The following is a 23212-nucleotide window of genomic DNA, read 5'->3' on the forward strand; positions in this document are numbered from 1 at the left end:
AGTCCCCGTGCGGGGCGCGCCGGGCGAGCGGGCCGCGGTGGCCGCGGGCACCCGGAGGCGCCGGGCGGCGGGCGGCCCCGGGCGGCCCCCGCTCGCGCCGGCCGCCAGCGCGCTGCCGTGAGCGGGGACGGGACCCCTGGCCGCGAGCCCCTCGGCCGGGCCGTGGGTGTGCGGGCGGCGGGCGGCGGGGGTCGCGTCCCCGCGGGCGGCGGCGGGCGGGCAGGGGGCGGGGCGGGGCGGGGCGGCGCGCGCTGCCGTTCGCCGCTCGGGCTGCAGGTGGGGCTGTGCGGCCGCGCTGCCTCCAGGAAGCCTCACGGGCCTTCGGCGGCCGGGCCGCGGCGCCGGCTCCCAGGATGCAGTGTGGACCGGCCGGGCGCTGACGGCGGCGGCGCGTCTGCGGGCGGAGCGGAGGCAGGCCGTCCAGCGAGGAGCGCGGCGGGGAAGCAGGGCCGGGCCGGCGCCGCCTGCCGAGAGGACCGGCGGCCGGGCCTGCGTGGGGCGGCGCGCGGCGCGGCGACTTCCTCCGGGCCGGGCCGGACAGCGCAGGGCCATGGCCGAGGCGGCCGCGGCTCCGGTAAGGGCGGCCCGCGCGCTCGGACGCGCGGCCTCGGGGCGCCGGGCGGCCCTGGCCCAGCACACGGCGCCGCAGGCCCCGGGGAGGGGTTCCGGGGGCCGGGCCGGGCCGCCGGGCCTGGGGCTCGGGCGAGCGGGGCGCGGGGTCCGCCGGGGCCTACGGCGCCCGCCGCCCGGGCCCCGCAGCGCGGGCCGAGCCAGGCAGGGGGAACGGCCGCCCCGCGCCGAGCTCCCGCAGCCTTCCGGGCTGCCTGCCCCGACCCGGCCGCTGTCCCCTTGGTCCCCGCGCCCCCCCGCCCGGGCCCCTTTCTCTGCCTAGCGCTCGGCCCAGGCTTCCCTCCCCCAGCTCCCCCCAGCGGCCTGGTGGCACCTGGGAGGTGTCCGGCGTCGATTCCGCAGACACCGAGCGCCCACTACGTGCCCAGCTCCCTCGGGGCGGCGCGGGAGGGCCGCTGGTGTTTGCCGAGCCAGGCGCTGCACCCAGCCCTGTTTAGGCATTATTTTGTCCTCACTGCAAACCTATGGGGTAGGTACTGTTGTTATCGCTGCCGTACAAAAGAAAAACCGGAGGCCCAGTGAAGTTAACTTGCCCGTGTTCGCACAGCTAGAAAGTGTGGGAAGACACAGTGGCTCTGTGTTCAAGGACCCAGTGTGTGGAGGGGAAGCAGACAGGTACACGGGTAAAGACCGTGCAGAACAGAAAAAGGGGAGCGGTGTCCAGGTGGAAGCGCACCGTGGGAATGCAGGAGCAGAAGCCGGGCTGCAGAGACCCTGTACCCATCCTGGCCCAGTATTTTGTTCTTCTGTGATTTGAGCTGCTTTTTGCGGGAGGCTAGGGTTTCACTAGACTGAGCTGGAGCCGGGGAGCTTTCCAGGGAGGGAGAAGGCTCCAGCAAAGGCACAGAGAGAAAGAAAGACCCCACCGTGCAGGAGCGGAAAGGATCTTGGAAAAGATGACTTTAAGAGGAGGCTGCAGAGAATTGGAAGGGGCTGGAAGGCCTGGACTTTGTCATGTGCGTGGGAGCTGTTGAGGGACTTGGCTACTTCTTAGACCAGCAGCTCCTCTTAAGTGGAGTTTGGGTTTTCCTGCTGGTGCCTAAGGCAGCTAAGGCAGCAGAGCTACTCCACACGCCCATTAATGAGGCTCTGGACTTCAACAGAGCACAGTCCCCACTTCCCACTACACACTGAAGGCCTCAGGTAGGGCTCCCAGGCTCCATGAATGGGAAGAAGACTGCACCATTGTTCAGCTGTTAAAGAGGAAATATTCTCTTAATGAAGTTGGAGCTCGACAGGTGCCTTTTCATGCAACAGGAAGATTCTAACAGTGCATTTACAACATACGGGATTTCAGGGGATGAGGAGCAGGTGGTGGGGGGCAAGGATGCTTTTGGAGTAGACTCTTAAAGTCTGGATATATGACAAGGTTGGTCCCAAAGAGGAATAGCAGATGAAGGGAGGGCTAGCAAAGCTCAGAGCCCAGCCAACCCCCAAGGCACCAGCAGGACTGGACTCCACACTCCTTGAGAGCAGGCCCCCTCCCACAACAAACAGCCCTCTGTCCACCTGCACTCCACCCTCTAAGACCCAGCTGAAGTCCCACCTTAGTCGTGCCCAGAGTCCATCCTTCCAGACAGCCAGAGAACTTTTTAAGTACCATCTAGGCAGGTTTTTTTCTACCTCCTGTCAAGCTCTCCTTTTGTCCTGTTTTCTGAGGTGTCCTTCCATGTTCTGATTCTCAGTGACTCGCTTCATATTAATCCACACTGGTTCCTAGAAGTCACTTTATTTTACAAGTAGTTGCCAGCCTTTTGCTTAGGAATGCTTTTCAGAAAGTCATCCATCCATCTACAGTCACTGACCGGAAAAAGCCTCCATAACATGACTCCTGTCTGCCTGCGGGTCCTACCCTCAGATCTTAGTGGGCAGGTAGTCCAGCTTCCCACACAAAATGTGTTTTCCTTCATGGTCTCCAACTGCTGGTCCATCAAGCCTCTGGCCATTTCCATTGACAGGGAAATCTTCTGATTGTTGCTGTACATTTAAAAATATGACCTGGGTGCTCTGTGTCTGTCCTCCCCAGACTCCAGGGTATGTCACTCACTTCATGCAGCTACAAAAATGTCTGAGACCTTCGTTTTTACATTGGGAAAGGTGGGAACCAGGAGGGAAAAAGAATTTCAGGGGGTTCAGATAGTATGAAAAATCCAACTAGCTTGGTGAAGTTGCAGTAATGGTGATCCTAGCTTGCAGGGGTGGGGCAGGGCGGGGAGGGACAAAATACATCGTCTTGGAGGAAGGGGAATTGACCATTAGATTTTTCTGCCTTGTTAAGAGGGGACAGGAGATGCTTTAAAAAAAAGAATTGAGCAACGCTCTTGTTTGTGTGGTTTCAGTGGAGCAGCTGGGGGTTTTTTGCTGGGTCATCATCAGTACAGTTCCTGTGGGTGCCGGGAGTGCAGGCTGGGCTCTAGTAAATCTGCAGTTTACCATTTCTCCACTAAAACACCCCAGCAATGCTAAGTCACTGTTTACTTTGCAAAATCACACTGAGCGCCTGCCGTGTGTCAAGCACTGTTCTGTGAAAAGATGCAGTGCGCCTCCAAGACCACATGCTGTAGGGCATGCAGGAAATGACCAGGACGGGTGGTGAGCATCAAGATGGGGTGCTGCAGTGTGCTCCAGCGGCCTGGGAGCAAGGCGCCCACAGCCACAGGCCAGATCTGAGATTCCCCAAAGAGGTGATCTCCAGGCTGAGATCTGGCTCATGAGACAGGATATTCCCACTTCCCACAGACATGGGCTCCCCACTCCCATCCTGCCTCTCCCACACCTAGGGAGGTGGGCTCACAGAACACAGTGAATACAATGAGTGATGCTGGTTTCTCTCCTATTTCTAAAAGATTTCTCCATGGACAATGGCAGCTACAATTCAGGCCATGGAGAGGAAGATCGAATCGCAGGCTGCCCGCTTGCTTTCCCTGGAAGGTCGAACGGGGATGGCTGAGAAGAAGCTGGCCGACTGTGAGAAGACGGCCGTGGAGTTTGGCAACCAGCTGGAGGGCAAGTGGGCTGTGCTGGGGACCCTGCTGCAGGAGTACGGGCTGCTGCAGCGGCGGCTGGAGAACGTGGAGAACCTGCTGCGCAACAGGAACTTCTGGATCCTGCGGCTGCCACCCGGCAGCAAGGGGGAGGTCCCCAAGGTAGCCTTTGGGTACCCTGGAGTGGGGAGCGCTGGGGGCTGTGCCTGTAAGTGTGGGTGAGCGAGTGTACACTTGTGGTTCCAGGTGCCCGTGACCTTTGATGATGTGGCCGTGTATTTTTCTGAGCAGGAGTGGGGCAAGCTGGAGGACTGGCAGAAGGAGCTCTACAAGCACGTGATGAGGGGCAACTATGAGACGCTGGTCTCCCTGGGTAAGGCCTGGTACTCCCTTCTCTGTCAGGTGGGATTTTGCAAGTCCCCAGATCTCTTTCTGCTGGTCATTTTCATCTCAGTGACATGTAAACCCCTAGATACTTTAAGCAGAGAGTCCTCCTCCTCCTCCTAAAGATGCTGCTGGTGACAGTCAGACTCCTCTTCTGCCTGGCAGAGTGGCAGAATGAGGAAGGTGAAGGCCCCTCTCCTAACCAGGCCTGGACTGTGGGCATCTCTGCTTTTGCTGAGACGTAGATTATAGGAGCTCCTCTACTCTCAGGCCCAGTCTCTAGCTGACCACATATTGGAGAAGGACTTGTTTTACCTTCTCTTGCAGAGCTTTTGGCCTTTATGTGACATTCTTTGGGGTCACTGTAGAACAAGACAGACCTTGCTTCCTGCAGCAAGCATTTTGCATCCCAAAGCCTTGCTGCCCCAGATTTCAGGGTCATTGCCTGGGAAGGGCCTAGATTCGGCTTCCTGGGCCCATTTCCTCTCAAGATGACCTCTGTGTGACCCCAGAGCAAAGGGTGATGAGGTGTGCTTAGCGAGGAAGGGAATGGGCACAGGTGTGATTTCACACTCTAGTGTGCAGGCGTGAGCTGTCGCTTCCTGTGGAGGCTGTGTACCCCAGCACTGCTAGCACTGGACCAGATAAGTCTTGGTTGGGCTGGGGCCCGTCCTGTGTGCTGTTGAATGTTCCAGCCAACGCTGGCCAGTGCCCAGCAGATGCCAGCCACACTTCCTCTAGACTACACAAGATGATCACGCTTTCTAGCAAAATTGCCCACCATTGAGAACCACTGCTCTACACCAACCAAGATATTTAGTTTCCAGACCATTCTTGGTTTTCTAGCTGCCTGTCCCTTGCTCGACAGGAACATGGCCAAAGCTAACCTTCCTGTCTTTCCTCAGACTATGCCATCTCCAAGCCTGAGGTCCTCTCCCAGATTGAACAAGGCAAGGAGCCCTGCACCTGGCGTCGTGCTGGCCCCAAGGTTCCAGACGTTCCTGTGGACCCCAGTCCAGGTGAAGGGTGGGAGAAGGCCAGGGAGACACCAGGTGATTGGATGGAAGCAGAAAAGTTATGGGCCAGGGATGCTAGTTGCCTGTTTCCAGAGAGAGGGGAGAAACATGAGATGAGTGTATGAAGGCTGCCTTCTGTGGTCGAGCTATAACCTCTAACCTACTAAGCTGGCTCTCTGAAGCAGTGCCTTCCACCGTGGAAACGGGCAGCCCAGCCAGTCAGCCAGTGGCACAGAACGAGGGGAAGACAGTGGAGGACAAGGGCAGGGAAGGGAGGAGTCTGTTGAAGACAAAATTCATCCGGCGCTTCACAGCATCCACCAGCCTGCCTTCAAATCTGTTCACAGCTGTACGGTGTGATCCTGTTGGCAAGCTGTGTGGTCCAATATGATTCAATTCATGAATTTATTTAAGTCGAATGCGGATACTAGATATCAGTGTCTCAGATTTCCCTGGAACCAGTCAGCAGGTTTGAAAGTTAAGGAAAGGACGGGGGACACATGAGAAAAACTACCTTCCCAAGGGAAGACTCGCTGGGTCCTTTGGCCAGGAAGACCCTGTCTATCTCTGCTTGATCTCTGCTTCCTTCCGTGACTGTCCCAGGGCTCCCTTCCTCTGACACTGTGATGCAGAAGTCTTCCTGTGGTCAACTCGTGTGTTCTTAAATGTCTTTTTTTTTTTTTTTTTTGCGGTGCTGGGGATCGAACCCAGGGCCTCGTGCATGCAAGGCAAGCACTCTACCAACTGAGCTATCTCCCCAGCCCCTTAAATGTGTCTTATGTGTTTGTTGCTTCATCTCAATTAGATTTTCATTTTATCGAGGACAGAAGCACATACAGAGCTGACCTTGTGGTCACCTTCTGCTAATGCACCCACCGGTTTAGTTTAGCGAAGTATTCTGAGCGTCTTCTAGGTGCTGAGGACAGCGCTGGTGGCTGGAGGATGGAAAGGCAGCAGGAGCAGAGCACTGTCCACAGGGAGCAGCTCCAGGTCACAGGCAGCCTCCAGCTTCCATATCTGGGTGGGAGGTGCTGTGGCTGGCGTTATTTTATCTGTAACACTGGGGCCTTTCCAGGTTTCCACACCACCATGGATAAGAGTGAATGAGGGCTCAGAGGGACCCCAGTTGCCATCAAGCCCCCTCCAGCATGCAGACTCCCATTGTCTGGTGGGAGTCCCATGTGGCCCTTCCCTCTCTCTTCAGAGCAAGCACTTGGTCCCCCACGCCCCCCACGTCCCCCACGTCCCCCACATCCTCGAGCCTGTCCCTGGGGATTGAACCCAGGGCCTTGTGCTTGCGAGGCAAGTACTTTACCACCTGAGCTATATCCCCAGCCCCTGTCCATGCCTTTGTCAAGCCTTATCCCCTTTCTCCCTGTCGTCTATGAATTCCTCCTCAGTGCTCAGCAAGTCCTGCTGGATCCTGAGTGTTCCTGCCTGTCTCGCTTCTCTGCAGTTCTCTTGTCCTCTTCACCATGTCCCTCTGATGTTGGACTTGCAGGAGGAGGTGTCCTGCTCCTCAGTTTGTCCCTCCGCCAGCCTCCTCCTCTCTCTTCTATAAACCTGCCCCAGGGGCTCAGGTCTCTGGGATCTCTGGGGAACCCCCTTCCCTCCTGTCACTCCTTCTACCTTTACTCTTGGCGGTGGCAGTATCCACTTGGATGGTCCTTGGCGCTTCTCTTCCTCACACGACCAACCCCTTCAAACCACCCCCTGCCATCCATCCTTCCATTTCTCTCTAAAGCGGGTCCTCAGGGACCCGCGGGCCTTGAATCCTCCCTCCTTCGCCCTGTCCTGGCCCATCCTCACTTCCCTCTGTGGCCATCTGTAGTGGGCCCTTTCACTCAGCCCCAACTCCCTTGCCCTTCCTTCACTCCTTGTACCCACCTGGCAGAAGCATAATTCTGGGGCTTCTGCCTGCCTGCTGTGCATCTGCACCCAGGTAGCACCGTGACTGGAGCAAACCCTGCAAGCCTGCTGATATTTCCAACCAGCAAGGTCAAGTGAGCACCCTGTACTGCCCAGCAGTCACTGGCATCACCTCACTAGCTCAGAGATTGGCAAATTATGACTTATGGGCGAAAACTAGGCCAGTTGTTCCTGTGGCCCACAAGCTGAGAACAGTTTTTAGTTTTTATTTCAGTACTAGGGATTGAGCCCAAGGGTGCTCCATTGAGTATCCCCCTGGCCTTTTTTATTTTTATTTTTAGATACCAAGTTGTCTAAAAATTTAAGACACTCCGTTGTTGAGGCTGGCCTTGAACTTGTCATCCTCCTGCCCTCAGCCTCCTGAGTAGTTGGGATTACAGACTGTGCCACCCAGCCCAGTTCCCTTTCGGATCAGATTGCATCTCTTATTATAGATAGTTCCTATTTATAGATTCATTGTATGCCTGCCCCCCCATTAGAATATAAATTTCAAAAGGATAAAAATTACCCATTTTATTAACATAATCATTCCTAGCACCTAGAATACTGCCTAGCACTGAGTAGGAATTCAACAAGTGTTTTTGAATGTATGCGAAGTTTCATCATTTAAAAAGTATATGTGGTGTGTGTTTTTGAAATATAATGTTTCTGATATCTTGAGGTCCCTTTGTAGGGTTCCCAGCCCCATGCCTCACTAGGGTAACCACTTGCCCTGAAGTAGTTGACACCTTTATCCTTTTCATTCACATTTTACTTTTTTTTTTTTTTTTTTTTTTTTTTTTTTTGATCCTGGGGATTGAACCCAGGGGCCATTTGCCACTGAGCTGCATCACCAGCCCTTTGTATTTTGTATTTTGATACTGGATCTTGCTAGGTTGCTAAAGGTTTTGCTAAGCTGAAACATCTACTGTATATGTATGTAGCTGTAAGCAGTATATAAGACTTTTCATGTTTTAAAAACTTACATAAATTTCATTTTTTTTTTTGCTCAGTATAATGTTTTTCAGATTTACACATGTTGATACATATAGATTGATTTATAGATGTTTAATATTTGGATAGCAATTATGTGACAATTGATTTTGCATTTTCCATTCTAATTTTTCACTATCACAAGCAACAATACAAGGCCTCTGTGCCCCCAGCATGCCTCTGTGCCCAAGGGCTGCTGTTTCTCCAGGGAGCAGACCCAGAGGCACCCCCCTGGCCACTCAGGCACACTGTCCTCCCCTCTGCTGTTGCCATACTGCTCTCCCAACGTCCACAGATCTTTGAGCAGCTGTGAGGCACCTGTTTTCTCACGTGTTTGCCCACTTTCCATCATTTCTCCCCAGTTGCATAGAGGCACAATTGTTTCTCTGATTTGTCTGATTTGTATTTTCCCAACTGTTAATGAAGTCAAGCGTCCTCTTCATTAGTTTATTTGGTTTCTTCTGTGAATTGTTTTTTTCTGTTTTTCTACTGAGTCCTTTTTTACCTTCTTGTTGATTCTGGATGTCTTTGTACATATTCTAGGTGCTAATCCTTCTCTATTATTTGCATTACAAACATCTTCCCCTAGTCTGGCAGATCTTTTAGCTTTGTAGTTCTTTTGTGGACATTTTTATTTTTGGTAGTCAAAACGTACCAGTCTTTTCCTTTACAACCTGTGCTTTTTCTGTTGTGGCTATCCTTGCCTTCCTCACCCAAGGTCAGAAAGTTGTTCTCCTATATTTTCTTATAAAACTTTTAAAGTTTTGCTTTTCAAATTTAATTCTTTAATCCATTCTAGAATTCATATTCGTGTAGGCTACAAGGGAGAATTTAAATGTCTTCCCCACAAAGATGTCTGCTTTTCCAGCAGTGTCTTGTCCTCTTTCTATTGGTTTGTAGCACAGCTTCTGTCTTGAGCCAGGGTTCTACCCGTGATGAAGCTGTTCCTGGGCTCTGTGGTTTCTGTGGGTCCCTCTCTAGCTAACACACTCTTTCAGCTTCATAATATGCCTCAGCACCTAGCAGACTAAGCCTTCCCTCCTTGTTCTTCAAATTTATTTTTGGCTATTCTTAGATCTTTGCTGTATGAATTTCAGAATATTTATGTCAACTTCTCAAGAAAATTCTGTTGGAATTGTATTTACAATTTAATATTGAGGAATTGCCATCATTACAACATCAAGCCTTGCTCTTCATGGGAAAACTTACCAAAGATTTCTGTGTGGTTGAATAAGGTTTTACAATTTCTTCTGGTAGTTATTGTTTCTCTTCTAAGTCAGATTTATAGAATTAATTACATGTTTTATGATTGGTACAGGGTCAGGTGTGCTATTGGCTTGTGTTTAATAAAAGAAAATTTGTGCTCTCATTAGGTTGAAAGAATTGTCTATTTAGAGGCTCTTGGATTTATTATGTGTTCAATTAAATCCTTCACAATAGCACACGCGTTACCTCTTTTTCAATTTTTTTAGCATTTTGGCTAGGACCTCGTTGAATAGTAGAATGATAGTTAGCATCCTCATCTACAGACAACATATGTTTCCTTAGTTCCCACATTAAATTTGATTTTGCCATAGACATTTTTTCAAATTTTTTTAGATGTTGATAGACCTTTATTATTTTATTCATTTATTTATATGTGGTGCTGAGAATCAAACCCAGTGCCTCACTCATGCCAGGCAAGTGCTCTGTCACTGAGCCACAGCCCCAGCCCCTTGCTATAGACATTTGAAGATTCTCTTAGTATGTCCTTCTGCATGTGGCTAACCAAAAGTTTTAATTATGAATAAATGTTATATTATACCAAATGCTGGATTTTTTTTCCTCCTTTTTAACAGTGTCTAGTTTTTTTTTATGACTGTATTACACACAGTAAGCAAAACTCACATAATGCGTAGAGTGCTAGTCAGCACTGTGCTCCCAGCACCCAGCACAGAAAGAGCACAGCTAGAGCCTTCAGAGCCCGTTGGGCTTCCCTGCCTTCCTCTTGCAGAGCAACAGAAAATCTCCAGAAACAGCTCATCAGCCACTTGCTTTTCTGTACATTTTCGTTTCCTCTGTACTAGTCCTAAGTAACACTGTTTAGTTTCGCCTATTGAACTTTTTATGAATGGAGTCATGTTCCTCTTGAGTTTGCTTTTCCCCTCTGACGTCACGTGCTTGAGCGACTGTGTTGGCACAGTGCAGTCCCAGTTCATTCATTTTCATGAATTGCACCACTCTGTAGTTCTGTTTTGTGACTATAACATATTTTTTCCTTCTGCTGTTGGTGGGTGTTTGTGTTCTTTCTCTCTTTTACTTCAAGACAATGCTGTTGTGAGAATTCTTGTGCATGTGTAAAAGTCCCTAGATAGAGATGTGGGAGTGGACCAGGGGTGCCAGGTTGTGGAAAGATATGTGCTCAACGTTACCTGGTGATGACAAAGTGTCTCTGAAGTGGGGATACCACTCTAGGGCCTACCACCCTGAAGGCGCTCAATCTCATCGGAAGTGGGGACACCAGTCAGTAACCCTCTCAGCAGGGCCTGAGGGTTCCCATCATATCTTATTCTGACTGGCCTTGAAGTGCCATTTCCATTTCTGCCTGTCTGGTAGAAGTTGAAATAGTCAAAAAATTGTGGTTCAGACTTGCATATTCCAAATTAGGGAGCTTCAGCATTATATCCTCTATAAAGGCCATTGGTCTTTTTTCTTCTGTTTATGTCTTTTGTTCATTTTTCTTTAAAGTTGTCTTTCTTATTAGTTTTTAATAGTTCTTTACATATTCTGGATATGAATCTTTGTGTCGGTTATGGGTGTTGATGGTATGTTCTCTGCATGGGGTTTGTTGCATTGCTAGGGATGGAACCCAGGCCGCGTGCATGCTAGGCAAGCGCTCCTCCTCTGAGCTGCAGCCCCAGCCTGTGGCATATTTCAAAGCACAGATGCTTTTCACTTCAGTGTTCTTGGATCTTCTAGTCCTTTGCTTTATGGTTGATCCTTTGTGCGTTCTCTCCAGTTAAGAAACACTGTCTGACCTTGAGGTCGTAGTACACGTCTCATTTCCTACTAGAGGTTTTCTAGACTTGCCTTTCATGTGCAAGTTCTTAATCCATCAGGAATGGATTTTGTGGTGATCTGAGGAAGACCCCGGGTTCTTTTTCACAAGCACTTTGTTCTCATTTTTCCTTTGCCATTCAGAGAAACTTTCAAGTCCCCTCATCAAGCACCATGAAAACTCCAGTTGGGATCGTGGTTGGAGTTGCTTTCAATCTTCAAAGCACTGGGGAGAAAATTGACCTTTCACTCTACTGACCTGTGTTCTCCACGACTATCCTTAGTCCCTCCCTTTCACTCATCTGTGATGTCTCAACAAGATTTATAATCTTCTCCCCAGAAGTGGGTTGAGGGTGTAGCTTGGTGGTAGAATGCTTTCCTAGCATGCCCACAACCCTTGGTTCAATCCCCCATACTGCAAAAAATAAAAATAAAAATAGGTAATTTTCTCCCAATAAGGTCTTAAACATTTTTTGTCAGTTATATTCCTAGGTTGTTGTTTGTTTGTTTGTTTGTTGTTGTTCAGTCTCTGTGGTCAGTGGTATCTCTTTTTAGCCTGCATTTTCTGTTAGTTGCTGGTTTGCGTTGGAGCTTGAGGGCAGGGAGCACCATTTTCCTGCAGCTCAGTCAAGGCCCCATCTCGAGCCCCTGCCCTCCGTGCAGCCCACTTGCCTGCTGCCCCAGGGACAGGCTCCACACTGGCCCAGGTAACTTCTGCTTTTTGGGTCAGCATGAATTCCTTTTGCCACAGATAAAAGCTACATCCTAATTATCAGTAATAATAGCTTAGCCTCAGTGGCGTGCCTCATGTGTTTCCTCAGTTTAAGATCCATGACAGGGATCAGCTCCCTCAAAATCCTAATAACACATAAAAAGGCAGTTGTGTTATTTATTGATATTTCTATACAGGAACTTTACTAAAATTCTCAGTAGCACTGTAACTTCTCTAGTAATTGTCTAATGGTTTTCAGATTTTCTGAAGTTAATCACATTATCTTTGAGTAATAAGACTATTTTTTTTCATTTCAAATCTTTATTTTTATCTTATTTTATTGTGTAGAGAAATCCCAGAAAATCCTTAAATAGAAGTGATGCTAACAAATGTCCTATGGGTTCATGATTTTAAAGAGAATAATTTTTAGCTTCTCACAATGAGAATAACGTTTACTAAATGTCTAGTTTATAAATCCCCTTTATCAGACTGAAGAAGTCTCCCCCATTTCTGACTGGCTAGGTATTTCCAACAGGAGTGACTGGAGTTTTGAAAGTTGTCCATTGAGATGATTATATAATTTTTCTCCTTTAACTCTCTAACATGGTCAATTATATTATTTCCTAATCCTAAGCCAGTGTTGTATCCTGGAGTGACCCTAACATAGTCATGGACCTTTATATACATTGCCAGACTTGTTACCATGATCATTTTGCTTAGGACTTTAGAATCTGTGTCAGTGAGCGAGGTAGGATTATAATTTTCCTTTCTCAGACTGTCTCTGCATTATTTGGGTATTAATGATATAAACTCTGATGCAGTCCCTCTGTTTTATTTTCTCAGAGAGTTTGTATAATGTTAGAATTATCTCTCCCTTGAACATTTAGTAGAAAACCCCAATAAAGCCACCAGGACCTCCAGTTGTCTTTGTAGGGGACATTTTGACTACTGAGTTAGTATTTGAGGTTTCTATTTTTCACTGGTCAATTTGGCAAGTTGTAATTTTTCTAGGAATTTGTCTGTTTCCCCAGGATTTTCCAGTTACTTGGAATGACAGTCATAGGGCCTTGTTATCTTTCTAAGCTCCGCGGCATCTGAATCGCCTCCCCTCCTTCATTCTCCATATGTTTACTGGTGTGGGCTCCTTTCCTCCTGATGTCCTTGCTGGAGATAAACTGGTCTGATCTTCTCTTCAGAGAACCAACTTTATACTCTCAGTATTCTTTTTTTCCCCTTTTATTAATTTATACTCTGATATTTGTCACTCTCTTCTCCTTTTTAAAGGATTTTGTTGTTGGCGTTATTTCTTTCCTGACACCTTGCAGTGACTGCTTGGCCCATTATTTTCCAACCCGCCTTCTGTTATGAGCATACAAGTCTGTAGAAATCTTCCATGCCATGGTGCCTGCAGCCCGCATGTTTGGATAGATAGTATTCTCTACAGGGCCCAGGTATCTTCTAATCATCCTTGGGATTTTTCCTTAGACCCTTGGATTATCTAGAAAGCAAGTTTTTTTTTTTTTTTTATTTTTTATTTTTTTTTTATTATAAAATTGTAAACAAATGGACAATGCGTGCTTGAGAAGCGTGTATGCTCCCGTGTTTGGTTTCTACTTGCGTCCATTTGATTAGGTTTGCCAAGTGTTGTTTGGTTGTTCCATGACCTTCCATTGGTGATGTTTACCAGTCATGGAGAGATATGCATCAGAATCCCCACTGTGAGGGCAGAGCTGCCCATTCCTCCACAGAGCTCGGTTAGTTTTGCTTTATTATTTTGAAGTTGTGTTTTAACGTAAAAATTTAGAATTATTGTATCTCATTGACCAATTTGCCATTGTACAGTGATCTTTTTTTATTTCTATGAATGTTTTCATTCTTAAAGTCAATTTCTTCTGATATGTAGAGCTACATCACTTGTTAATTCTGGCTTAGTTTATCTTTTATTCTTTTATATTGCTGTCTGCATCCTTCTGTTACAGGTGTGAGTTTCTTGTAAACAGCATATCACTGGGGTTTTTGTTTATTTCCAGACTGATAATCTTTGCCCTTTAATTGTCCGAAATTGTAGCCACCAGATACAGGTAGCTATTGAGCACTTGAAATATGCTGTAAGGACAAAATGCAGACCAGATTTTGAAAACTATGTACAAGAAAAGAGAGAGATGTGTATATGACGATGCATGTATAAAAATAATGTGTTACCTATTTTGTATTGGTCGTATGTTGAAGTAGTATTTTGGACATACTGTGGTGAGTCCTGCCAGGTGTTTCCTCAAGCTTTTATAATGCAGCTGCTGGGGCCCTTCTGCCGCGCTGCCTGTCCTGTGGGATCCTGCTGCTCCACACCTTTCCCTGGTCATGGTGACTGGGTGGTGTGACTGACTCCTTCCTGCTCTTTTAGAGGAAGCTTTAGAATTTTTCTTTGTTAGGAGTTATTTTTTGTGAGTCCGTTGGCAATGAACTCTCAGTTTATGTGTACTTTAGTCTATTTCTGTCTGGAAAGATCTTTATTCCATCCCCGTTTGAAAGAGAGAATTTTGGTTTATTATTTTCTCTTAACCTTGTGAGTATCACTTTGCAGAGTCAGCTGTGATCTTGCGGGTAATCTGCCTTTTTTCCCTGCCTGCTTTTAATAAGGCATTGTCTTTAAGAATCTGCAGTTTGACTGCAGTACCTTCATGCGTGGATTTCTTTTTCTTTCTCCTGCTTCAATCTGATTTTTCATCAGTTTAAGGAAATTAGCGATGTTCTCTCTTTGAGTATTGTCTTGCCCCTTTCTCTCCAATCTTTTAATGAGGTTTTCATCTTGGCCTCTGTAACCCTCTCTTCATATTTTCAGCTCTGTCCCCACGCTGAGGTCTGAATAATTTCTTCTGCTCTATCCTCTAGTTAGTTTATCATTCTCTGTTTATTTGTTTCCATTCTGCTGTTTAACCATAGACTGGAATTTTAAATTTCAATTACTTAAATTTTTTTTTAAATTTTCTTATAATTCTAAAGTTATAGTCAGTTCTTTCCCAAAATTTGGTCGGTTTGATAGTCCCTTGTTTCCTTATTTCCTTGATAGTGCTTGTTCTTCACTTTTTATTTCTTTATATTCTCTGTGGATGATTCCAATATTCAAAGGCTTTATGGGGTCCATGATTTCTGCTGAGTGTTGGCATCTTCCTGTTGGGGTGGTGGTTTGTGGTTGTGAGCTCATTTGTGATTTGAAAGTGTGTGCATCCCCCTGAGAATGACACCTCTGCTGGTCACCTGGGGCCAGTGCAGACCCATCTTGGCCTGGAGGTTTTCGGACCACACTGGCACTTGTGAGGCCTGGCGCCATACATCCCTTGCCTGCCGGCCTGTGAGTGTCAGCTGTCAGGAGGCGTCTTCCCCACACAGCCTGGAGCCAAGGACTGGCAGGCAGGATACCGTGTGCAAGTCTTGGTTTGGGTTGCAAGTTTAGTCCACTGGGAGTATTGCTGGTTGGGTGGTGGGTGTCTCCAGCCAGCTTCCCATCTGCCTGTCCCAGTCTTGTCACACTCCTCCCCTACCACGCACATTCCACGTCCTCCATTCTAATTTACTGCTGGATACCAGGACTTTCTTAGTTTCTGGCCTCTGTTTTCCTTACTTTATTTGTAAGTCATCCATACTTTGAATTTTTTTCTTATTTTTATACTATACCCAGCATTTTTATTTTTAGATATTCCAGTCTGGAAGGAGTTTCTCTGTTTCTCTGCACATCTAACCAGCCATATGCCAAAAAGAAGAGTTGAATGCTGCTTTTACATCTGTTAAGATGATCATATGTCTTTGACATTACTCTGTTAACTTTGTGAATTATAGTACCGTATTTTCTAGAGTCATCTTATCCTTGATAAACCTGATTTGTTCATAATGTGTTATCTCTTTTTCTATTTTGAAAATACATTACAGGGTTTGATTTATAATTCTTTAATTTAGAATCTTTCAAATCTGTTCATAAATGAGATTATTTTATACATTTTTCATATACTTTAATTTGTGTAATGAAAATTATAATAGCTTCATAAAAGGAGTTGATATATATTTTCCTCTCAGCTTTTTCTTCCTTTTTTTTTTTTTTTAACCTAGAGGTGCTGTCTACTAAGTCACAAACACCCCCCCCTTTTATTTTTTGAGACAGGGTCTCACTAAGTTGCTGAGACTGTACTTGAACTTGGAATCCTCCTGCCTCAGCCTCCCAAGTCGCTGAGATTACAGACATGCACCACTGTGCCTGCCTCTCTCAGCTTTTTGAAGATGTTACGTTATCTCTGATGTCCTGATTACTGTAGTAAATCTGCTTTTAGGCTGAATGTTATTGTTTTCTCTTTAGTGCTTTTTAAGATTTTTTTCTTTGCTTTTACTCCATTTCACATGAATGTTGTCTATATTTATTTATTTGTGTTTATTTTCTACTTGGGAACATGTGTGTTCCTTTAATCTATGGGCCATTCTTTTCTTGCCTATTGCCAGTTACTCCTTTCTTTGTTCTCTACTTCTGGGATTTCTACCACCATTTGTTAGACCTTCTCATGCTATCCTTCATGTCTCTTAACTTTTATTTCATATTTCGTATTTTTTTATCTCTAGGGCTTTGCTCTCAGTTATCTCCTTAGTTCCATCTTCCAATTGATGAATTTTCTCTTCAGCTGTGTTCAGACTACTAAACCATTTATTGAGTTTCTAATTTCCACAACTGCTTTTGTCACTTATGGAATCTGTTTCACTCTTCTTCAAATCTGCCTGTTTAAAATTAACTTACTCTCCTTGCTTTGGAGATTCTGCTCCTTCTTTTATTTCTTTGAATATTTTAGGTACGTATCATTCAGCCTATCCTATTTTTTGTGGTTCTTGAAAGCAAAGTCTGCCAATGACTCCCATGGCTATTTGGCTCCTATTTTGATTTGTAAGTTTTAATTTTTCCTCTAGTCTTAGTTTGTAAGGGACCCCTTGCGGCCTGAGTTATAGGGTTGCCCCCATGGGGCAGGTTTGTTACCTATGCTGGGATCTCCTGGGCTGCAAGGGCTCTCAGCCAATTTTTCAGTGAGTCTCTCAGCTGAGGGCATCTGCACGGTGTGGGTAGTGTGACTTCTGTGTAGACATTGAATTTCAGTGTGTTATGGGTCACTTTCCCATGCACAGCCCTGGACAGGTGGGCAGCTTCCTAGTAACTCCCTTGAGTGGTTAGGGTTTTCCTAGGCCCCATCTCACATCAAGACATAGCCTTATAGCTGCTGGCTTTGCAGCAGGTCAGCACCACTTGGACACGAAAGACCTGTCCCTAAGGCCTGTGTCCTGTTCCAGCAACTCTCTGGGTCATTTGTGTTCTATAGCAACTCTTGACTGAACTCTGATTCATACATCTGAACTCTTTCTTTTGAGCTCACTTAAACATGTGTGTATAGAGGGTTACACTGGGGGAAGAGGAATTTGAGGTTCAGTTGTATCTGTCACTCCCGTGTCTCAAGTGAGAGCAGGACTTCCCAGGCAGTTCAGACTTCCTCATGGACCAGCCCCAGCCCGGAGTCCCTGCTTGCTATGGCCTTGCTTCCCATCAGGCTCTTTGCTGTTGGACCTGTGGTAGAGCCAGTATGTCCACTTTCTTGGCTGGATGTTCATCAGCCCAGAGCCGAGGGACTCACACATTCTCCCTTCCCCAGGCTCGGGGCCCCCTGTTCCTGCCCCTGACCTTCTGATGCAGATCAAGCAGGAGGGCGAGCTCCAGCTGCAGGAGCCACAGGCACTGGGCGTGGAGGCCTGGGCATCTGGGCAGCCAGACATCGGGGAGGAGCCCTGGGGCCTCAGCCAGCTGGACTCTGGGACAGGAGACATCTCCACAGATGCTACCTCTGGTGAGTGGCTAAGAGAGCAGTGGACACAGGAATGAGCTGTAGAAACTGAGGCTGCGGGCGCTGTGGGTTCTCAGAACATCTGATCTGACTAGTGTAGAAGCTTTCCTACCTGAGGAAGGGCCTGCGCTAAAGCACATCTCACGGGCCTGGGAGGGGCTGGTGACACCGTTCCTGAGTGTTCTTCTGGCCTAACAGATCCTCTAGGCCAACCACGTGCCTGCTCTTCCTGTCCCCCGCCTCAGGCAGTGGCGTCAGAGCTGCCTCTTGTTGGAGAAGGGCTGCTTCTCACCGACATCTGGCTTCCCAGTGCTCTGACTTCAGAGAGGCTGGGTTGTCATGCTCATTCAGAAAAGTCCTCGTGGGGCTCTTGGGGTTAGCTGCCCTGCCCTTCATGGTTTTTCCTCTGCTCCCTGCCCCCTTCCTGCCCCTGACCCTGGCTCTGGTCTCTTCATTGCAGGCGTCCACTCCAACTTTTCAACCACCATCCCGCCCACTTCCTGGCAAGCAGATCTCCCTCCCCACCACCCTTCATCAGCATGCTCGGACGGGACGCTGAAGCTCAACGCAGCAGCCTCCACAGAAGGTATGGGGGTGGTGAGAGAGGAGGCTGGATGCCTCCACCTGGAAGCCCTGTTTTTATTGGTGAGGTACCCTGACCTTTGGGTGTCTGTGGTCTTATGACTATTTTAATTCTGTTCTATATCTCCTCCAAACTGTTTAGGCTTGCACAGCCTTTCTTGGCAGCGTCCATGTTTTAGGCCATTCCCTTCTATGTGGTGGTAAGCAGTCTATTCTAAAGTGTTGATCCCTTGAAGAATAGACCTCCTCCCCAGACTCACACAACACAGGCTCCTCTGGCATCGAAGCAAACAAAGCAGAGCCAAAACCACTTCCTAGGTATTGGTCCTACCAAAGACAGGTGTCTGAAGACCAGAATTGGAAGCATCACCTCCCAAATTTATGTATTTATTGTTTTTCTTCTGTTTTGAAGGTCAGTTATGTTACTTCAGGTTATAATTCCTATCATCATAGCACCCCCCAAAATACGTTTAAAACCCAAGATCTCTGATATAAAACCTTGGGATATGAAATTAGAGCACCTTTACACACATTCCTACTAGTTTTCAATATTCTCATCATTCGCTAGGTGGCTGCTTCTGTAGAAGGCTTGCTGCATGCCAAATGGTGTGCTAAGTAAGGTGCTCTTAGCCTGTTATCTGGCTTGACCCCCTGACATGGGACATTCACAGACAGCTGCTGGTTGGAAGCATGCCTGATGTCCACAGCTGGTACATGGCAAAGCCCGTCTCAGATTTGTCTGAACCATGCCTATGCCTTTGCCCCTTGGGCACATGGACACCATTGGTCAGAATTCCTTTCTTAGGATAAGTTCATGATTAGCCTTAACAGCCAAAATGAAAACAACAGCTGGGGGTGGGCAGATCTGAGTGTTGCTTTGCTGTGGCAAAGGCACCAGGACAGTGTCCCCTGGGCCACCAGGCAGCCTCACCACCATGGTGGAGTGCTCTGTGGAGCTGTGGTCCTAGGACTTGGCCAGGAGGGCCCAGGGTAGTGCCCCAAGGGCTAAATAGCTGCTGTGCTTCCAGTGAAGGCATCAGATCCTTAGTTCCTTAGAGTGAGGGCCAAGATGATATGTGCCTTTCTGTCTTTCTCAGCAGATGTAAAAATTGTGATCAAAACAGAAGTCCAGGAAGAGGAGGTGGTGGCCACGCCTGTGCATCCTACTGACCTGGAGGCCCATGGGACCCTATTTGCACCTGGCCAAGCCACAAGGTTTTTCCCTAGTCCTGTCCAAGAAGGAGCCTGGGAAAGCCAGGGTAGTTCCTTTCCTGGCCAGGACCCCGTGTTGGGGCTGCGCGAGCCGGCCAGGCCTGAAAGGGACATGGGAGAGCTCAGTCCTGCCGTGGCCCAGGAGGAGACCCCTGCAGGGGACTGGCTCTTCGGTGGAGTCCGGTGGGGCTGGAATTTCCGCTGTAAACCTCCAGTGGGCCTGAACCCAAGGACCGTGCCAGAGGGGCTGCCTTTCTCCTCCCCAGACAACGGAGAGGCCGTCCTGGATCCCAGCCAGGCCCCAAGACCCTTCAACGAGCCCTGTAAATACCCTGGCCGGACGAAAGGCTTCGGCCACAAACCCGGGATGAAGAAGCACCCGGCAGCGCCCCCGGGAGGCCGGCCCTTCACCTGCGCCACCTGCGGGAAGAGCTTCCAGCTGCAGGTGAGCCTGAGCGCGCACCAGCGCAGCTGCGGCCTGCCAGATGGCGCGGGCTCGGCCACCAGCACGGGCACGGGTGCGGGCACGGCCACGGCCACCTCTGCGGGCGGCAGCGCGCGGGACGGCAGCGCCCTGCGGTGCGGGGAGTGTGGCCGCTGCTTCACGCGCCCCGCGCACCTCATCCGCCACCGCATGCTGCACACGGGCGAGCGGCCCTTCCCCTGCACCGAGTGCGAGAAGCGCTTCACCGAGCGCTCCAAGCTCATCGACCACTACCGAACGCACACGGGCGTGCGGCCCTTCACCTGCACGGTCTGCGGCAAGAGCTTCATCCGCAAGGACCACCTCCGCAAGCACCAACGCAACCACGCGGCGGGTGCCAAGGCGCCGGCTCGCGGGCAGCCGCTCCCACCCCTGCCCACCGGGCCCCCGGACCCCTTCAAGAGCCCCGCCGCCAAAGGACCCTTGGTTTCCACAGACCTCGTGACCGACTGGACTTGTGGCCTAAGCGTCCTGGGACCCACCGATGGTGGCGACCTGTGAACACCCTCACTACCAAGCCCCTGTGGGCCAAAATGTACAGAGTCCCGAGCTCAGACAGCAGGGCGACGTTGACGGACTAGAGGCAGAAAGGGAGACTCGGCAGAGAACCAAATCCCACGTTGCTGAACTGATCACTGGAAAAAGAAACTATCAAACACAGCCTCCACCTCTAGACAAAGTAGGATTCTGATTGTGAAACTGAACACCCTAGTAGAATTTCAAGTAATTTAACTGCAAGCCTGGTTTTGGTTTTGTTTTCTTTTTTAATTCTTGAGGAAAAAGCTGGAAAACAGTAGCAGCACCAGTTGAGATCTTGTCGTGCACTTTTGGCTTTCGGGGTGTGTGTCTGCCATGTCTCCTGAGTCTGATGGCAGTGCTGGCGAGCTGGTGGGCGGGGGTCCCGGAGGCGAGGAAGGCCCAGGACACTGGTGGCCCCAGGACTTCTAGGAACAGGTCCCAGGACCACACAGCCCATGGGAGATGAGTCACCAGGCAGCCAGTCTGGGCCTGGGCAGTGAGGGGTGCAGGACCTGGAACCCCACCCTCCACTCAGCAGGAAGGACCAGACCAGGAGAGTCAAGGCAGTGGTCAGCTTGCCTCTCCTGAAAAGGCCCCCAAAGCACTGGCCTGGCTTTTCCCTGTTCTGCACCATCTGCAGCATCTGCCCTAGGGCACTTGGCAGCACCCCCTGAGGGACTCCTGGGCCCATCAAGGAGAGCCATATGGAGCGGTTGTGTCAGGTCTGGAAGAGGTGAAGAAGCCGAGGCTAATCATCCCGCCCTTACATCTGGTTATGTGGAGCCAGCGGCTGGCACCCCAGATGCTTCTGGTTTGCTGCCCCTCCTGTAGTGTCTCATTTCCAGAATACTTGCACCTCACATCTCATTTATCAATACCTGACTTTGGGAAGCAGCAAGACAGATGTCTGTTTCTCTAAAGAAATGAGGAGATAAAGGGCTCAGAGGGGCATATCTCTGCCTCTCACCATGAGTACACAATGTGTGCCAGCAGTCAGGAAGAGCCACTGCTGGGACATGGCTCCTGTTCCTGAAGCCTCAGTTTAGGGGAGAAAAGGTTTCAGGTTTTGCCCTCTGAAAAGACGTGTCTGCACCCAGTGAGTCAGATCCTCAGGCCTCAGAGGAGCGTCTGGCTCAGCCACTCTGGAGAACCTGGCCTCCTCGGTGTGTGCACTCATTCACACACACGGGCTGCCCAAGAGGCAGCGGGGGAAGCTGGCAACACGCGAGTGGCTTGCTTAGTCCCACATCAGATACCTTCAAAGTGGAATTACAAATAGGCCCAGATTTCTTGTCCACCATACTGCTGTCCCCACCACACACACATTCATTCCTGTTTTTTGAAGCAGCCTTTGGTCCTCTTGCCCAGATGGGTTCCTTGTCTCCCTGCAAAGGGAGAGATCATGGCATCCATTCGTTCACTCTCTCCTGCATACTTTTATTAGGAATAGACTAGTTAAGAAAATTGTTTCTATGTACTGTATATTTTGTACCTGTTTACACTTCTAATATTGATATAACTGATATTTTGAAAAATAAATGAACAGAAAACATCCTGTTAAAATAAACCTAACCAGCACCAAGGCAGTTTGGTGGGTTCCATTCTTGGACCTGTGTCTGTTGCTAAACACGCATCCTGCAGAGGCTGTGGGTCAGCTTCCTCAGCACCCTCCTGTGTACCCTGGGCTCAAAGAGGTGACTGTCTTTGAGAACTAGGAATGGGAGATCCCAGAGGAGTTTGACTCCTTGGAGATAAACTGACATTGGAAGGACAATCAAAACACATCAAATCACACTGTATCAGAATATAAACAAGGCTTATGTAATTTGGTTTTAATTTGGTATTATGTATGCAGATAGGAAGCCTGGGATTTGGAAAAGTGCAAAGTATAAAAGAAAATGGATGTTGGCTATTTTGTCCTCATCTTTTCTTGGCTGGGTGGTAGGCAAAGGACCGGTGATGCCTATGGTATGATCTTAGTCCCTCTAGTGGCCTTTAAGAACATGAGATGCAAAATTCACTTTCATTTTCTCCATAGAAGACTTGGGAGTCAGATGTGGAGAAGAGATGTTGGTGGCTCTTCCAGGCCATGGTGGAGAGGGGTGATACCAACATGATCCCTCTCCTGCACTCTGGCCCATCTCCCTTGTTGGACATGTCCTGTACTTGGAAGCCAGCTGGGGCTTGCCCTCCACTCCTCCCTGCCCCTCCCACCCTCACTCCCACTCTCCATGTGCAGGAATCAATGTCATGCCTAGAAGCCCTGGCCATGGTTGCCCAAATGGAGGATGCTCAGTATTGGGTTTGGGTGTACCTCACTACATCAGAACTTCAGCCATCCAGGAGGAGGTGGGAGAGCAGACCATGGAAGGAGGGCCTGCACTGCCCAACCCCTGGAAACGCTAGCCCAAAGCATGGCCATCCTTCCTGGGTTCATCTGTCAGGGCTGGTAAACTGCCACACACTTTGTGGCTTAAACTCACACAAATATGTCTTGTGGTTCCAGAGGTCAGAAGTCCAAACTGAGTCTTTTGGAGCTAAAACAGAGAGGTCAGTAAAGCTATGTTCCTGCTGAAGTCTCCAGGGGAGAATCTGTGCCCTTCCATTTCCAACTTCTCGAAGCCACTTACACCCCTTAGCTCATGGCCCCTTCCTCCAAAGGGAACTACAACAACCTCTGCTTCCTTGCCATGTCCCCTTTTTCAGACTTTGCTCTTGCCTCCCTTTCATAAAGACCTTTTTGATTGCATTGATCCCACCAAGATAATCTCTCCCTCTCAAGATCCTACTTTTTCTTGGGGTAGGGGAACATGCTAAGAAAACACTAAGCCACATCCCCAGCCTGTCAAGGTCCTAATGTAACCACATCTGCAAAGTCCCTTCTGCCATGA

General features: G+C 48.9%; 1 protein-coding gene across 7 annotated transcripts; it reads left to right on the forward strand.

Moving 5' to 3' along the window:
- Positions 1-291: 291 nt before the first annotated feature.
- Positions 292-21904, forward strand: Znf746 (zinc finger protein 746). 7 transcript variants are annotated; one of them, XM_047561928.1, is made up of 7 exons: positions 292-574; positions 3477-3776; positions 3861-3987; positions 4904-5017; positions 17336-17527; positions 17985-18110; positions 19204-21904. In XM_047561928.1, exons 1-7 carry the CDS (start codon positions 551-553, stop codon positions 20301-20303), a joined length of 1983 nt encoding a protein of 660 aa, XP_047417884.1. In that variant the 5' UTR covers positions 292-550; the 3' UTR covers positions 20304-21904. The 7 variants fall into 7 exon arrangements, with proteins under 7 accessions (XP_047417884.1, XP_047417885.1, XP_047417888.1 ...); XM_047561929.1 differs by having other exon boundaries at positions 19207-21904; XM_047561932.1 differs by having other exon boundaries at positions 3906-3987.
- The last annotated feature ends 1308 nt before the right edge of the window (positions 21905-23212 follow it).

This window comes from Sciurus carolinensis, chromosome 8 (genome assembly GCF_902686445.1).
Source record: "Sciurus carolinensis chromosome 8, mSciCar1.2, whole genome shotgun sequence".
Classification (NCBI taxonomy): Eukaryota; Metazoa; Chordata; class Mammalia; order Rodentia; family Sciuridae; genus Sciurus; species Sciurus carolinensis.